At 38.8% G+C, this 19,116-nt stretch overlaps 1 protein-coding gene across 1 annotated transcript in view; it reads right to left on the reverse strand.

The window, feature by feature from the left end:
• Positions 1–13,474, reverse strand: part of asun (integrator complex subunit 13 asun) — a 409,288-nt gene extending 395,814 nt beyond the window's left edge. Inside the window, exon 1 of the mRNA XM_090371642.1 lies at positions 13,253–13,474. Coding sequence (XP_090227768.1) covers positions 13,253–13,474 — 222 coding nt within the window. The remainder of the gene's footprint in view (positions 1–13,252) is intronic.
• Positions 13,475–19,116: the final 5,642 nt, after the last annotated feature.

The raw sequence follows: 19,116 nt of genomic DNA on the forward strand, positions 1-19,116 counted from the left end.
TTTAATTTCTTATAATTAATGACATTGGGTGTGGTTGGACATTGCCGAAATAAACATCAGGCTTTATTTTTGGCTTTCTTAGTTTTGGTGAAATCCTTATTCCACCAGTAATTACAATGCTTTCAGCCTGGGGGATTGGATCGTGGTATTGTATCTTTAGCCACATTAGAAGATGCAACGTGATGTAATTTATCACGTTATCAATAGGCTGGAGGTCAATTTCAGTCATCAAAAGCAATTGATGATTGAAGTTTAGCCCAATTTGCACAGACAAATTTCCATTTTCTGCAGAATTGAATTGAAGGAGTCTGCGCTATCAAAAAGTTTCATACTATTGGAAAGTGGTCACTGCCCATAGGATCACTTAATATGTATCATGGTCGGGACCAGTACTGGAGAAGAACAAACTGAGAGATCTATTGCTGAGGTGTGTCCAGTTGGAAGCTGTACATGTGTAGGTGCACCAGTATTGAGTATGGTGAGATTTAGTAACTCTAAAAAGCTTTCAAATAGTCGACCCAGTCTATCTAATTTAGTAGCACCACATAAGGGGTGGTGCCCATTAAAGTCCCCTAATATACAGAGAGGTGGAGGTATCTGTATAAAGAGGTCTTCAAGATCTTTTAAAGGGTAAGTATGGTTTGGCGGTAGGTAGATTAAGACATATATACGCAATATGGAGATTAAGACATATGCAATATGGATAGTTATACGAATAGCAACAGCTTCTATTTCCGTTTGAAGTGGGATATATTTAGTTGGGATTTTTGAATTTACTAGGATTGCCATGGGCAGCATTAGCTGTATTTCGATCTCTTTGATAAAGACAATAGTCCTTTATCGAAGGAGAAATTTGTGAGGTTAGGTACATTTCCTGAAGACAAAGGGCAACTGGGGAATAATGGTTATTTAGATCTTGGATATCACCTGTGTTACAACGAAAGCCTTTGCAGTTCCATTGTAAAATACAAGGCATTATTTGTGTTTAGTTGATGGAGCTGATTCTGACTGCTTTTTGAAAGTGACTGGTTTATGACGTTCCGATTTTGGTTTGTCTTTTTTTTGGGAAAATTGGCCAACCAGTGTCCATTTCTTCTTCTTCAGCATAGATTTCTAAAATGGGATCTTCCTGTATAGATGTATCATTTGTGTCCATGGTTGTGTCCTGAATATTTTTGGTAGCATCTGATTTTGTAATATGGGATGTGATAGCAATCACTGGAGGAGGAGGAGATGCTGCTGGAATTGTCAAAGAAGTATTATTTGCTTGGTCTGAGGTCTTGGATTGTTGCTTATGTACACTTGGTTGCAACTCAGCGAGGCCATTTCTAGCCCAATCAGAAACTGATTTAGTAGTGGGAACTGTGACATCAGTTTGAACAAAGACTGTTTGATATTTTTTTACAGCATTTGCATAGGTAATATTTTGGTTTATAGTTGGTGCAACTAGTTTTCTTGCTTCTTGGTAACTGACTTTGTTCTCAACCTTGTATTTTACTATTTTTTTTCTCGGTTTTTCATTTTTCACGTCTTGGAATGTGCAGGATGGTCACCTTTGCAATTTGGACAGGTCATTTTTGTAGTTGTACAGTCACTTTGTATGTGGTCTGAGGACCCACAATTGGGGCAAACAGGAATTCCTCTACATACAGTTTGAGAGTGGCCATACTTTTGGCATTTATAACATCTTAAAGGGTTGGGAATGTAGGGGCGAATGCGACAAAATAAATAACCTGCTTTTACAACGGAGGGTAAGTTGGGCGTATTGAAGGTAAGAATAATATTTCTGGTAGGTGCCAGTTGATTATCTTTTTTAATCATTATTCTTTTTGCTTCAATTACATTCTGTCCCTGCAGTTCTTGGGTTATTTCTTCCTCGGTGACATTTAATAAATCCGAACAATATATGAAACCCTTAGATGAATTTAGGGTTGCATGAGCAGATATTTTTACAGGAATGCCAGCAAAGCTTGTTAGTTGTAAAAGCTTTATAGAATGTCTTTGGTTCATGGTTTCTATTAGTAAATCTCCTTATTGCAGTCTCTTCACCATCTTGGGAGATCCTGCAATACCCTCCAGATGTTTCTGTATAACAAAGGGAGACAATTTATTCATAGGCTGATTCTTCTTCTTCTTCTTCTTCTTCTTCTTCTTCTTCTTCTTGGTCCTTAGCTGGCAGCTGGGGGAGGCGGTTGGCCACGCAACCAGTATGCTGCTGTAGGTGCCGCAGGGTTTCGGACTTGCTCTGTGATGTTCTTCCATACTTTACAATCCATGGCATCAGTCCTGGCCTGGTTAAGGTCAAGACGTCGGCTCTTCAAGTCATTTTCCACTTGTTTGGCCCACGTTTTCCTAGGCGCGGTCCGTTGGATGCTCCATTGGGTGGGTTGTTGTCTCCAAAGGAGTGTGGATGGTATTCTGTTCGTGCCCATTCTACATACGTGGCCAAACCATCTAAGCCCCTTCGCTTCTGGATTTGGTCGGCACTGGTTGGTTGCTGTTGGCATCTGGCACGGATGATATCATTAGTGATGAGGTCACGATGTGAGATGCCCAAAATCTGCCGCAGGCATCACATTTGGAATACCTCAAGTTTGTTTAAATCTAGCTTGAGACAAATCCATGTTTCTGATCCGTAAAGGAGAATGGGCAGTATCAAAGTCCGGAAGAGTCGGATTTTAGTCTTTGAGGAAATGTTGGTCCTCTTCCACAGACCATTTGAGCGAGGCAAACGCAGTGGCCGCCTGTCCAATTCTGCTGTGGATTTCCATGGTGGATGCAACTTTCTTCTCCTGGACCACGACCCAAGGTATTTAAAGTCCTGCACTTGCTCGATCTGGACGCCTTCGAGATAGATGGTGGCTTGCGACCCATCTGTTGTCAGGGCCTTTGTCTTATCAGCATTGATCTTCAAACCGTATGGCCGGGCAATGCGGGCAATGTCGTAGAAGATGTCCGTAGCTTCAGAGTCATTACCAGCAAAGATAGCACTATCATCGGCAAACATCAGGTCAGTTACATAGTAATCCTTGTCATATTGTATGCCCCGTCTGTTTCTGAATGCTTGCCTCATAATGGCGTCAACCACGATGTTGAAAAGCAACGGGGAGGCTACATCCCCTTGGCGGACTCCAGTTTGGATAGTAAATTCCTCAGATAAATCGTTCTGGATGCGCACCTGGCTGGTTAAACCATTGTATGCAGTTGGGAGGAGTGTGTTGACTTTTCGAGGTACATGTTCGACCTCTAGTAGTTTCCATAAGGCAGGCCGATGGACACAATTAAAAGCAGACTTAAAGTCAATGAAAACAATGACGGTTCGCTGTCCACACTGGATCCTCTCCTCCATCAGCTGACGGATGGCAAAGATTTGATCATAGCATCCTCGCCCGGGTCTAAATCCCGCCTGTTCTTCTCAACTGGTTTGCTCGCGATGTTTTTGCAGCCTTGACTGGATGATCTTCATAAAGACCTTTCCAATGATGGAAAGGAGGCTGATGCCACGGTAGTTCTTGCAATCCCAGTTATCACCTTTCTTGTGGATCGGTACGATAATGGCTATCCTCCATGTCAGCGGAATTTGTTCATAGGCTGATTACGAAGAGATTGGAAGATTAAGAAAGATGGGTAGGGTTGCTCCATCCGATCAGTCTTCTGTCTCTTTGGATTGTCATTTTCCATATCAATATGGTCTGTATTTGCCATGTTTGCTCCTTTTAGCCCTTGGCAAGAGGAGTTTTCTGCCAAGGTTTCTAGGGATAATTGTGCAGTCAGATATGAAATTATCTGAGAAGTGCAGACATGCAGCCAGGACAACTCATGGAGTTTTTAGAATGCTATACAGAAACTTTGCTATCAGGGATAAGGAGGTGATCATCCCTTTGTATATAAGGTTATGGTTAGGCTGCATCTTGAGTATTTTATACAACTGTGGAGGCCTCACTTCAGGAAGAATGTAGATCTGCTGGATCGGATGAAGAGAAGAGCACCAAGATTGGTGAAGGGAACAAAAGGGAGCTCTTACCCAGAAAGGCTTCAGTTCTGTAAATTGCAGCATCTGGAGGCACCTGCAAAGTGACTGATGTGTTGTGCTTGAATGGGTTGAGTAAGCTGAATGAAAATGGCATTCTTCCTCTTGCTGAAACAACACACATGAATGAGCATAAATTTTAAATTTAAGGAAATTTGAGGAAAGGTGATTGTAGGATAGATGTGTGGGAATTTGCCTTTCGCCAGCGGGCAGTTGATTGTTGGAACAGGCTTCCATCTGTTGTTGTTGTGGAAGTAGATGGTTTGAATAAATTCAAGGAAAAACTAAACAAATTCTTGGAAGATGCAGATGGATAAAGTGTGTAGTGGCACTTTATAAGCTTCATTCTTGCATCATTCTTGCATCACTTGTCACTACTACTAGTACTGCTATTCAGTGTTAAGGCATGGGCTTATGTTTGACTTACACAAATACTGTAATTTACAGTTCTGCCTAAACCGCTAATATCTTTTTAACTGAATAAATTAATCTGTTACAAGCTTAAAAATCTGAGATGCTGCCAGGACAGATGATTTGAAGCTTACTGACTTCCCGTCAGCTGAGGAGTAGTTTCTGTTAGCAAACTACCAAATTATGAATAATGTATTCTGTTTAAGCCAACAGTCAAGCAGTGTATGGAATAAATTCAAAAATAGCAAAAGTTTAAATTTCCAGTACTCACCTTTGATCGATCTGCAATTGTTATGGTTTGAATAATAAGAGATTGGCTAATTTTAAGGTAATTGGTTTTTTAAAAAATTAAGGGGATGAATAAGTGGTAATTACGATGAAACGGGATTAAATTGTATGGAAGTAATATGGCAGTATCTCAGATTTTGAAATATAAAGCAGATGTGCCTATTTGGGCAATGCTATACAATTTTAAAAAATATGAGCATCTTAGACCAAACTGTGGATAATAGTATTTGTTTCTAAGCTGAAAATAAGCTAAAGCTTGGGCATCAAGTACTCAGTTCTTGAATGGTTCAATGAGAGAAGAAAGTTTCTCCACAAATGAAATCAAATGCTGGTAACGCATATGCATTTTTGATTTGATTTTCAACAGTATATTGAAATAGTATTAGTGTCGGCAAATGATGTGAGTAAACAAGCATATACAATATTAGCAAAAAAAACCCACATCATAATTTGCCAAATTCTGTCTTAAATTTATTCAAGTATTCAAGCTACTCACTTCTTTCACAACACCAGATGGAAGTTTGTTCCCAACACAGAACTGCCTGCTAAGTGAAAGCAAATATCCTGCAACCATCCATTCTTCCTCAAATTAAAATTTTTAACCCCTTATGTGAGTTTTTTGAGTTACAGTAAATACATCCCACCAACATATAGCTCACCCAATCTATTCAGAGCCTTAAACATCTCAATCATATCTTGTTTAGGTGCCTAGTTCCCAGATGCTGCAATTTGCAGAACTGATCAGTCTTTTTTTATTATTATTATTAGCCATATGATGTGCAAGGAAGCCTGAGGCTTATGCTACACCAGCAAAAAAAATTTGAATTACACTGTGTGTGTGTGCGTGAGAGAGAGAGAGAGTCAAAAGTAGAAGGGAATCACCAAGAAAGAGAAGAATGATGATATCCAGCTCAGGACCCTGGGTGTGCCAAGCCCATACTCACCAGATGTGAGCCCCTGGCTTGGTAAGAGTCCTTTTTGTAACTCTCACTAATCTTGTTGCTCTTCTCTGCACCCATTCCAAGAGATCTACATCCTTCCAAAAATCAGGATCCAGACCTGTATGCAATACTCAAGATGTGCCCTTACCATGCCTTACACAGCAGAATAATTACCTCCTTATCCCTGCTGCAAAAAATTGCTACATATCATTGATAAAACAGCAAAAGCTATACTAGCAGCCTGTCTGCAATGCTACATGAACTTCATGTTGGACTTCACAATTACTCGTAGGTCTCATTCATTCTTCACCACCTTTACTGTGGTACCATCCAACTGGTATGTTATTCTGGGATTATCGCTACCCATTTGGTACCTGGAATTTGTCAATGTTAACTTGATTTGTTAATTGCCACTTCTCAATCTATCTGCCTAATTTTTATAGACCTTTTTGGAGAAGCATACCATGATTACTGTCATTAACCACCCAACTCTCCTTAGTATCATTTGAAAACTTAGATATTACCCTTGATATATCTTCATTAATAAATATTGAGAACAAAAATGGGCATAGCACTGAAACCTGGAGCATTCCACTAATAACACTAGTCTAGAGCAGTGCCCATTCATCATTACTCTGTCTTCCACCCAACCATCCTTTATCCATTAGTATCTAGTCCCTAATGCCACATTGCTCCAGTTTGTTTAGCAGTGTTTTATGTGGAACAGTGTCAAAAGTTTTTCTGAAATCTAAGTATATACTGTGAAAATTATTTTTTGTATCCAGTTCCTTTCTTACTACACCATAGTAAGTAGTCAGGTTTGGTTGGTTTGGTTGTTTGGGAGTAAGTAGTCAGTCTGGTCAGACAAGACCCTTTAAGAAATCCATGTTGTGACTGCCATATAATTGCATTTCCTGTCTAGATTGATCACATATTACTTCTTTAACAAGTGACTCCACAATTTTCTCCTTGAACAGATACTTCTCACGTAAATTACAGATCTGTAATTATTCTCTTCACCCTTTGATCCTGCTTGGAGGACAGGAAGGCATCTATAATTTATAGGACCTTACATTAATCTATAATCTATAGGATCTTACATTAATCTAAGGATGCTCTCATAATTATTGCTAAAGGGTTTGCTTTCCTCTTTTGCTAATTCTTTTAATATAATTGAAGAGATACCCTCTTCACTACCCTTCTTTGCATGTTTAACTGATGCTCTTATATTATTAGCTAAAGGCTTCTCATAATCTGCTTTAGATGACTCGTTTAAACTTCTTAGTGATTTAATTCCAAACTCTTCCATACTTACTGTAGGCTTCTGTGTCCCCTGATAATTTATAATCATCCCATGCATTTTTTTTTTGCATAAACATCTAGTATTAGCAGTGGCAAAGGATGCAACTAAACAGGATTATAGAGCATCAGCTAAAAAAAAAAAAAACAGTACTCATCTCACCTGTCCATCCCCTCTAATAAATCATCTAATTCTTAAACATATTAAAACTACCTATTTCCATAATCCCAGATGGAATTTATTTTCCCTACAATTATTCTCTGACTAAATGCAAATTTTCACACATCTGTTCTACAACCAACTCATCCTTTTACAATTTAAGTTTATGTACCCTTATAACTATTTTATCTAAAACAGTAAGGATGTCATCCTTAAACATTCTTATTTACTGGCCACTCAATTTGTCTGTACAGTTGTTCATTATACTCACCACAGTTATTTGAATATAATACACTCCTACTTTCATTTTTGTCTTCCATGTGCCTATGTCATGCCAAAGTGATTCAATATTGTACTTGCCACCCACTTCAATTGAGTGCACTGCTTTAGACTCAAAGTGATTCTTAACCAAGAGTATAACTTCCCCAAATTCTACCTGTTCTTTCTGTACACACTGTACTCACCATATTTGATAATCCAAATTCACCATATTCAATAATTCTACAATGTTCACATTTGATAACATAATAGGTACTTCAAATTCATCAAATTTGTTTGCTATATCCCTAACCTTAGTGGACAAACAAAAATAGATGCACCAGTTTCTGCTCATAGTAACTCTAACTAGCCCATGTAAGTGCCTGTTTCATGATGAGCCTCAGAAGGCCTTACTTCCCCACATCTTACTTTTCAGGCTGCTACATGTTCCAACAGAAGCAATGCATGAATTACTCATACCTCTGCTTGCAGGTGCTGTTAATCTACTAGTCTGTATATCCCCCTGCAAACTAGCAGTTTTCCATGCCACCTAATACTTCCTTGATAGCACACCAGCAAATATTCTTGCATACCTTCTATTCAAGTGTACCTTGAATCTTTCACAGTCTCTCCATTTCTGAATTAAGTGATGTGGCTCTCATCAAGTACTTCCACCTATTCTGTCTGGATAGAATTGCACGCTTTCAAATTTAATCCTAACTTGTGATTTTTTCTTCACCATTACTCTGTACTTGTTAAGTGCTCAGATCTCTTACTCTTAATACCACCAATACCAACATGTATAACACATTTTGTGCCCTTAAAACATAATAGCACAATGTCACCAACTTTTTCTAATGGAAAATGTGTCCTTGTCCTATTCCACCAATCTTTTTTTGTAAAATATATTTCCCATTTTCTTGACAATAAATACTTCCTGTAGGAATAGAGCATTCCGCCATGTAGGATATTGTTGTATTTTGTGTGATGCTTGAGTGTAGCATCCAGTGTCGTGCCTGATGGATCTCTCTCTCTCTCTCTCTCTCTCTCTCTCTGTCTCTCTCTCTCTCAACTTTATTGCTTTAAGGGCATCAACCGGTTCCTCAGACATTCATAAAAGCCCATCAGAATGCTGAATTGGTGCTTAACATTCTTCTTCACACTCTGTGCAACAAATATATATATATATATATATATATACCTTTGGCAGTATAAAAAAAGCATATGAAGACATTCCCTTTGGCCATAAAACATAAGCATATAAAGGAATTCCCTTTGGCTTAGAGCAAAAAGATGGTAAGCAGCACACTGTATGTAGTTTTGATTTGGAAGAGAACTGCCATTGACGATTCTCTCCCAAGCCAAAGCATTCTCATTACATTTCTCTTTTTGCTTTGCTGCTCTCTCTTTGTTTGAGACACGATAATCTAATTTAAATGAAGGCATGATTTTTAATTTTTTAAAAATACCACACACACACACACACACACACACACACACACACACACACACACACACACACACACACACACACACACACACACACACACACACACACACACAACTAAGAGTATAATAATACTACACTATTCCCAGCAAAGCCAGTATACAGTATGCTATTACATTTCTAAACAATGCAAATGATTTTCTAAATGCTTAGCTAAATACAAAAATAAGCAACCTACATGACTAGGCCCTTTACCACAATGTAAAACACTACAGTTCAATAATTACAAGATAATTTTCCAGAAACTTCTGTTTTCAGTTGTGGAAATTTTTAACAGTCATACACAATATCCAGTCTGGCACAAATACTCCAGAAATCCTATAACATTGTACAATGCAAGGCAAATGCTGTCCAAAAAGTGATCATAAAATTTACATTATTAAAAATATACATTTTACTTCCTACATGTACACTTGATTCTATACTTATTTGGGAGAGGGAATTGAAAATTTCATGGCCTGACTATGAAAAGGTAATTCTTTTTTTTTTTTTTTTTATGGAAACCCCAAACACGAGAGGTATTAGAACCTATAGTACTTAGTACCATGCTTGGGTTGGAGGGTTGGAGGTTGAGAAGACAAAAGAAGATATTTGTTAACATTGGACTTGAACTTCTGTAGGCTGTAATTTTCAGGAAATACGTATGAAGGAAGGTTGTTCCAGAAAACGGCAGTTGAATGAATAAATGAGGAAGATGAAAAGTTGGACCTGTGAGTTTGAAGTTGAACAATAAATGGATGTTGAATAGTGGTGGCATGTGTTCAGACTGTTTTGAAAGAGAGAGTGGGAATTATAGACGCCAATTCAGAAAAACAGTGCCCATGGAAATATCTGTAGAAGAGGCATGCAGCAAAAACAGTACGTCTTTGAAACAGCGAGTGGAGAGAATCTGTTAGAGATGAATCATTAATTAACCTAACTGCCCTCTTCTAAATGGAATCTAGAAGCCTGAGAGAGGTTTTGGGGACACCACCCCAGCTGTGGGAACAATATTCCATGATAGGGCGGATTTGCGATTTGTACAGAATGAACAGCTGTTTGGAAGAAAAGTAACATCGAGAGCGAAAGAGAAACCAAGTTTTTTAGATGCAGAGGAAGCAATATTTGTAATGTGCTTGTGCCAAGAGAGATTAGAAGTCGGGGTAACCGCCAAAAGAGATATATAATTTCTTATGATGGGAGGGAGTATATGATGAGAGCCCTGTCGATCAATTCGGCCCTGGAAAGATTGTGCAAGGCTCAAGGGGTAGGATTTTTTTCAGCCTGGTCTGTACTTGTTAACAGGAGAGATTGCTTCTACAGGGATGGGATACACTTAAATAGAAAGGGTGCAAGAATGTTTGCTGATGCTATCAAGGCAGTGTTAGGTGGGTCGGAAAACTGCTAGATTGGGGGGATACAAGGACAAACAGATTAACAGTAGCCACTGGCAGAGTTGAAAGTGATTCTTGTACTGCTTCTATTGGAATGAGCCGGGAATCATTGGGGGTACAAATAAACACACGAGTTGTGTTAGGGTAGCTAAGAAAAAGAACAGGTGTATGTATACTTGCGTGTACACCAATGCTAGGAGTTTAGTAAATAAATTTGATGAATTTGAGGTATTGCTCAAAACATCAAAGGCAGATATTGTAGGGATTTCAGAGAAGTGGTGTCACACAGATATAAGGAAGGCAGAACTGGAATTTGGGGAGTACAATGTCTACAGAAAGGATAGACAGGATAGGAAGGGAGGAGGGGTTATGCTATTAGTTAAGAAATACATAAAATCCAAGGAAGTGAAGCCAGTCAACATTGCTGGACAGTGCAGTGTCGAGTCAGTTTGGTGTAACATAAGCATTGGGAGATCAAAACTGAGAGTAGGAGTGTGCTATAGGCCTAATGACTCTGATGAGTATAATAAGAAATTGTACGGGGAAATAGAGTGGGCCAGTAAATCAGAGTCTTATAATGGGGGATTTTAATTTCCCAGATATTGACTGGAATTTGGGGGCTGGTCACTCACACACTAGCAAGGCTTTTGTGGATTTATTGGATGATTTTTTTCTACATCAGCATGTCCGGGAGGCAACTAGAGGGAGTAATACTCTTGATTTGATTATCAGTAGTGATTCTTCATGCATTAAGAATCTGCAGGTAAATGAACCACTAGGTGGCAGTGATCACAGTGTTCTGAAGTGGGATTTGCTCAAAGAGGTGACTACCATTAGGGGTAAAGGGAAGGGTTATTGCTTTCGTAAAGGTGACTGCGACGGACTGAGACAGTATTTAAATTCTATACAGTGGGACCAACTGATGATGTTACCAACAGCAAATTCAAAATGGGAAGCATTCAAAGAACTTATCTTGGAAGCTACTAGGCTTTACATACCAACTAAGAAATATTGTTCAAGGTTTAGGCCTAAGTGGATGTCAGATGAACTAATGATACATATGGCAGAGAAAAAAAATGCATGGGATACATACAAATTAACACGTGACACAGAAGCCTATGATAGATACAAGTTGATCTGTAACCAAGTTACAAAGGAGGTTAGGCAGGCGAAGGCAGATTACAAGAAATCTTCGGCAAGGGATGCAAAGAAAAACAGCAAAGAGTTCTTTACTTATGTAAACTCAAAAGGAAGGGGATGAATCAGATTGGTCCACTTGATATCGATGGGTCAACTGTTGATGATCCTGCTCAGGTATCTAACAAACTAAATGAATATTTTGCATTGACATTCACACATGAGGAGTTATTCAGCGAGGGGAATGCCAGAGGTGTATTCAACTCTGGCAGTAAGCTAGAGAATCTTGTAATAACTGAGAATAAAGTGGAGGAGAAATTGTTGAAGATGCAGGGAATAACTTTGATATTATATACTTGGATCTTAGAAAGGCTTTTGTTACTGTTGCACATGGAAGACTGCTGCCCAAATTGGAGCAGTGTGGCATTGGAGACAAATTGCTGCTATGGATAAAGGGGTGGTTGAGGGGAAGAAAACAGAGAGTGGTAATCAACGGACACTGCTCATCGTGGACTAATGTTATTAGTGGAGTCCCTCAGGGTTCGGTATTGGGTCCATTATTATTTGCTGTATTTATAAATGATATTGATGATGGTATATCTAGCTTAATGTCCAATTGCAGACGATACGAAGGTTGGCAGGGTTGTCAAGGACACTACTGACACTATGCTACTGCAACAGGATCTGGAAAGGTTGAGCAGATGGGCTGAGAGGTGGCAAATGAAGTTTAACATTGACAAATGTAAAGTATTACATATGGGGAAACAGCAACCCCAGAGCAACGTATCAACTCTGTGGTACTACACTGACAGTGGTAGAGAATGAAAGGGACCTGGGGGTGGTTGTGCAGGCAGATATGAAGTTTTCTGAGCAGTGCAGACGGGCTGCAAGAGTAGCTCATGGTGTATTGTCAGTGATATATAGGAATTTTTCTAGCAGGGATAAGGAGGTGATTATTCCCTTGTATAAGGCAATGGTCAGGCCACAACTAGAGTACTGTATACAGGTCTGGAGGCCTCATTTCAAGAAGGACGTAGAGATGCTGGAATGAGTACAGAGAAGGGCAACAAGATTAGTGAATGGAACAAAGGGGTGCTCTTACGAAGAAAGGCTTAAGTTTTGAAAATTACAGTGTCTGGGGACTAGGCACCAGCGAGGTGATCTGATAGAGGTGTATAAAGCCTTGAATGGATTGAGCATGCTCAATGCTGATGGGATTCTTCCTCTTGCTCAGAATAATCACCTGAGAGGGCATAAATTCAAATTGAGAAAAGACAGATGTAGGATAGACGTGAGGAAATTTGCCTTTAGCCAGCAGGTGGTTGGTTGGTGGAACAGACTTCCATCCCTTGTCGTGGAAGTTGATAGCCTAAATAAATTTAAGGCTCAGCTGGACAGGTATTTCGAACGAACAGAGGGGTGAAGTAGAAGTGGTTATTTTTTATTTATTTATTTATTTTATTTTATTTATTTATTTTTTTTTTTGGCTGATGCTGCATAAGCTTGCTTTCTTGCATCAAATGCCTCTACTAATGCTAATGCTAAAATAAATATTGTCTGCAGAGCATCCTTCAATTGTACAGTTTCACAATTAGCTTATTCACTAGAGACATTGCAGCTATGAACCTGATAATTCCTAAGTTCTTTTGCGAATTCACATTCAGAAAAGAACTTAATAAGATTTGAAGGATCTTCAGATGTAGAGCAATAAGCATATAGAAAGATAAAATTTTGTTTTCAATATTTATTCTATATGAAAAATAATTATAAAATACCATTTCTTCTGCTAATTTTGAACTTACACATTTAAATTTTGGAAACCATTAAATATTCTACCTATAAACTTACCAACTTTCCTGTAGGATATATATCCCAAACAATGCGGCAATATTCCATAAATGCCTCAACAGTACAGGTCCATAATGATTTGGCAATAGGAGCTAGAGGAATAATACCAGGCTGTCTAGTTTTTGTAAAAATGTCAAATTCCATATTCTGTCTACATGAAGCAGCAAACTGAGGTCCATGATCTAGCACAAACACTGTTTTATGACTTGTTGGAAAAGTCATCTTGAAAGACAATGAATGTAAATAAAATTTTTAAACACTAGAAATATATTATACGGCAATATTCATTCTTAAGGAGCAGTTTATACCATTTACAAAGCAAATTGTTTACTACAAGACTATAAATATACTGCAAAATGTGTTTACTCTGCAGTAAATTACATTACACTAAAAATAAAGCCTGCTGTTAGCATTTATTTATACTAACAACAGCCACTGTTAGTATTAAGATGGAACTTCAAAATATTAGTGTGAAATAATGCAAGCACTGGAAATGCACATTGTATGTGATATTCTTTATTTAAAAGTAACACCAGAAGGTATGTGATATTTTATATTTGATAGCAACATTGTGTCTTATAATGTGTTACTCTCTAAATAGTTACAGTTATCTCCTTTTCCATTCCACAAATTCTACAAACAAATGGCATACTATAATTCCACAAATACTATCAGACCAATAGATGGTGATACCAGCAAGCTCAGTCAAATTGATTATTTTTCTTCCATTACTACAGTCTGATCAAATTTTACTGAGATATCTCTTCGAAGTACACAATTAATATCAGTTACCCTCTAGATATTTGAGATTAAACTTTGGTTATCTCTTTTTAAATAGAGCCTTTGTCAAATGGCCATTCTGAGCCTTACATTGCTTTGGAATTATAACAATGAAAAATGATAACAGGCATGATTTTTATTCTTTTTTTAATGGTTGAATTACTGTTTAAATATGATCCTGTATTTATGGAGTTTGTGTCAATGAAATTATTCTGGTAGCTGCCATCAAGGTAAAGAACATCAAGATCATGACAATACCCATTGGAAGAGGAATCTTCCAGGGAGATGCACTGAGCCCACTATGGTTCTGTCTAGGGTTCAACCCACTGGCCACTATGCTCAATAACAGCAACTATGGATATAGCCCAAAAGAAGGGAGAAAGAACCAGTACACACCATCTCTCACCTGATGTACGTGGATAGCATCAAACTCTATGCTGTATCCGAAACTCAACTCCAAAAGCCACTCGATCACTAAAGAGTTTAGCACTGACATCAGGATGCAATTTGGCTTAGACAAATGCAAGACTCATGGTTTGCATCAAGGACACATAGTCGGACAGAAATACCATCTGAAGACCGGTAAATAAATTGAAGCCATGGCAGAGAGAGAGACATACAAATATCTGGGGATGATGCATGCTCACCAGTTAAAACATAAGAAGATCAAGACCTGCCTCACTGAGAAATACCATTAGAGACTGAAAAGCCTGCTAAAATCAAAGCTGAATGGCAGGTACATAGGCACAGCCATAAACATTTCCATAGACCCAGTAATAACATACTCCTTCAGGATCATAAACTGGACCAACACTGAGCTGATGGAGATTATGAGAGCGACCAGGTTAATGACGACCAAGAGCTGCCAACACCACTAAAAGTTGGCCATCAAGAGACTGACCATTGTCTGTAAAGGAGGGAGAGGATTGACTGATCTCAGTGAACGTGAGACAGTGGCGATTAAGAATCTGTGGTTTGTTTGTTTGTTTGTTTGGTTTTTTTTTAGGAGCATTAGCAACTAAGGCCATATTGCTCCGGGAATATGCGGTGGTCATTCCCTTGACCTTTCCGCATCCTCCGTATTTGGTGGTGATGGGCTCGAACCCCGGTCTAATCAAGAAGTGTGTGCTACGCACTGCTGCTCCTTCCCACCTGGCTACGGAGGCGCAAGAATCTGTGGGATTACTTCCAAAAAAACATGGCACCAATCTAAGAAGCCATAAGAAACAGACAAACAAAACACAACACTGAGGGCTCAACAAAGAGATCGCACTCACATAGGCTGAAGAAAAATGAAAAATGGACAAAGACACGATCCTGTTCGTGGCAGACATTACAATGACTTCCATCAGGACTACATACATAAGATAGTTTCAAATGATTGGCTAAAAAACGGAATGCTCTTCTCCAAGAATCTCCATAAATCCAAGAACCTCCATAAATCTTTGGCAAAGAATGAAAAGAAAAACAGTAAAGAGTTCTTTACTTATGTAATATCTAGAAGGAAATGGATAAATCAGATTGGACCACTTAACATAGATGGGTTGACTATTGATGATCATGCTCAGGTAGCTGATAAACTGAATGACTATTTTGCATCTACATTCACACATGAGGAGTTATTCAATGAGGGGAGTGCCAGAAGTTTATCAAACTCTAACAGGGAGCTAAGTGATTTTGTAATAACTGAGAGCAAAGTGGAGCAGAAATTGTTGAAGTTAAACATAAAAAAAAAGGCACCAGGCATGGACAGGATCTATCCAGTTATATTAAAGGAGGCAGCAAAGGAAGTGAGCAAACCCTTAGCCATAATTATGAGAGCTTCCTGAAACTCAGGGTAAGTCCCCATGGACTGGAGGTGTGCAAATGTATCACAAATTCACAAAGGGGGTTTAAAAGGTGACACAAGTAACTATAGACCTGTTCATTTAACTTGTGTTCTGGGGGAAAATAATGGAATCACTGGTTAAAGAAGCATTGCAGGATCATCTAGACAAGACTGCAGTAATAGTTAAGACACAGCATGGGTTTGTTAAAGGGAGGTCTTGTCAGACCAATTTGATTGGCTACCATGATGTGGTCACAAAGGAACTGAATGCCAAAAATAATTCTGATATCATATACTTGGATTTCAGGAAAGCTTTAGATACTGTTACACATGGAAGACTGCTGTACAAATTGGACTGGTATGGCATTAAGGGTAAATTGCTACAATGGATAAAGGAATGTTTGAGTGGGAGATGGAGAGTTGTAATCAATGGACACTGCTCTTTGCGGACAAATGTTACTAGTGGAGTTCCCCAGGGTTTGGTATTTTGTATATTTATCAATGATATTGATGAAGTTATATCAGGTTTAATGTCCAAGTTAGCATTAGCATTAATAGAGGAAAGAAATCAAGAAGCATCACCAAAAAAAAAAAGAAGAAGAAAAACCGCTCCCATTTCACCCCTCTGTTCATTCCAATTACCTGTCCAGCTCGGTCTTAAATTTATTTAGGCTATCAACTTCCACAACAAAAGGTGGAAGTCTGTTCCACCTATCAACTACCCGCTGGGTAAAAGCAAACTTCGACACATCTATCCTACAATTGCCTTATACAAAGGGATAATCACCTCCTTATCCCTGCCAGAAATATTCCTGTATATCATTGACAAGACACCATGAAAACTTCATATCTGCCTGCACAAATACCCCAAGGTCATTTTCCTTCTCTAGCACTGTCAGTGTGATACTACAGAGTTGATACGTTACTCTGAGATTGATATGTAGTACTTTACATTTGTCAATGCTAAACTTCATTTGCCACCTCTCAGCCCATCTGCTCAACTTTTCTAGACCATGTTGCAGCAGTGTGCTGTCGTTAGTGTCATTAACAACCCTTCCAACCTTCGCACGTCTGAAAACTTGAACATTAATGATTTTGATGATGGTATATACTGTACTTATATATACTGTATTTACCATCATCAATATCATTTATAAATACAGAAAACAACAATGGACCAAACACTGAACCCTGAGGGACCAATAACATTAATCCATTATATATCCATTAATCCATTATAAAGAGCAGTGTACACTGATTACCACTCTCTGTCTTCTCCCACTCAACCATCCCTCCAATGCTACACTGCTCCAATTTGTGCAGCAGTCTTCCATGTGCAACAGTATCTAAAGCCTTCCTAAGATCCAAATATATGATATCAAATATATAATTTCCCTGGAACAAAAGTTAAACTAACAGGTCTATAATTACTTGTGTCGCCATTTAATCCTCCTTTGTCAATTGGGGTCACATTTGCACATCTCCAGTCCATGGGTACTTCCTCTGAGTCCAAGGAAGCAATTGTAATTATGGCTAAGGGTTTGCTTACTTTCTTTGCTGCCTCCTTTAATCTAACTTGATAGATCCCATCCACCACAGGTGCCTTTTTTATGGTTATCTTCAACAATTTCTCCTCCACTTTCCTCTCAGTTATTACAAAATCATCTGACTCACTGCCAGATGCTAGATCCCATCCCTGAATAATTTCTCATGTGTGAATGTAGAAGCAAAATATTCATTTAGTTTGTTAGCCACCTGAGCAGGATCATCAACAGTTGAACCATCGATATCCAGTGAACCAATCTGATTCAACCCTTTCCTTCTAGAGTTTACATAGGTAAAGAACTTTTTGCTGTTTTTCTTTGCATCCTTTGCCAAAGATTTCTCATAATCTGCCTTTGCCTACCTAATCTCCTTTGTGTCTTGGTTACAGACCAGCTTATATCTATCATAGGCTTTCATGTAACCCATTTATTTAAATGTATCCCATGCATTTTTCTTCTCTGCCACATGTCTCATTAGTTCATCTGACATCCATTTAGACCTAAACCTTGAACAATATTTCTTAGTTGGTATGTAAAGCCTAGTAGCTTCTAAGATTAATTCTTTGAATGCCGCCCATTTTGAATTTGTAATTGGTAACATCATCAGTTGGTCCCACTATATAGAATTTAAATACTGTCTCAGACCACCGTAGTCACCTTTACGAAAGCAAAAACTCTTCCCTTTACCCCTGATGGTAGTTACCGCTTTGAGTAAATCCCACTTTAGCGTTAGCATTATCATTAGTAGAGGCATATGATGCAAGAAAGCAAGCTTATGCAGCATCAGCCAAAAAAAAAAAAAAAAACTTCCATTTTACCCCTCCGTTCGTTTGAAATACCTGTCCAGCTGAGCCTTAAATTTATTTAGGCTATCAACTTCCACAACAAGGGATGGAAGTCTGTTCCACCAACCAACTACCCGCTGGCTAAAGGCAAATTTCCGCACACCTATCCTACATCTGTCTTTCCTCAATTTGAATTTATGCCCTCTCAGGTGATTATTCTGAGCAAGAGGCAGTATCTCATCAGCATTGAGCATGCTCAAACCATTCAAGGCTTTGTACACCTCTATCAGATCACCTCATCGGTGCCTAGTCTCCAGACACTGTAATTTGCAAAACTTAAGCCTTTCTTCGTAAGAGCAATCCTTTGTTCCGTTCACTAACCTTGTTGCCCTTCTCTGTACTCGTTCCAGCAGCTCTACATCTTTCTTGAAATGAGGCCTCCAGGCCTGTATACAGTACTCAAGGTGCAGCCTGACAATTGCCTTATACAAGGGAATAATCACCTCCCTATCCCTGCTAGAGAAATTCCTGTATATCATTGATAAGACACCATGAGCTACTCTTGCAGCCCGTCTGCACTGCTCAGAGAATTTCACATCTGCCTGCACAATTACTCCCAGGTCCTTTTCATTCTCTACCACTGTCAATGTAGTACCAAAGAGTTGATACGTTGCTCTGGGGTTGCTGTTTGCCATATATAGTACTTTACATTTGTCAATGTTAAACTTCATTTGCCACCTCTCAGCCCATCTGCTCAACCTTTCCAGATCCTGTTGCAGCAGCATAGCATCAGTAGTGTCCTTAACAAACCTGCCAACCTTTGTATCGTCTGCAAACTTGGACATTAAGCTTGATATACCATCATCAATATTATTTATACATACAGAAAACAACAATGGACCCAACACTGAACCCTGAGGGACTCCA

Source organism: Mastigoproctus giganteus, chromosome 4 (assembly GCF_048544385.1).
Source record: "Mastigoproctus giganteus isolate SK-2022 chromosome 4, ASM4854438v1, whole genome shotgun sequence".
Lineage (NCBI taxonomy): Eukaryota > Metazoa > Arthropoda > Arachnida > Uropygi > Thelyphonidae > Mastigoproctus > Mastigoproctus giganteus.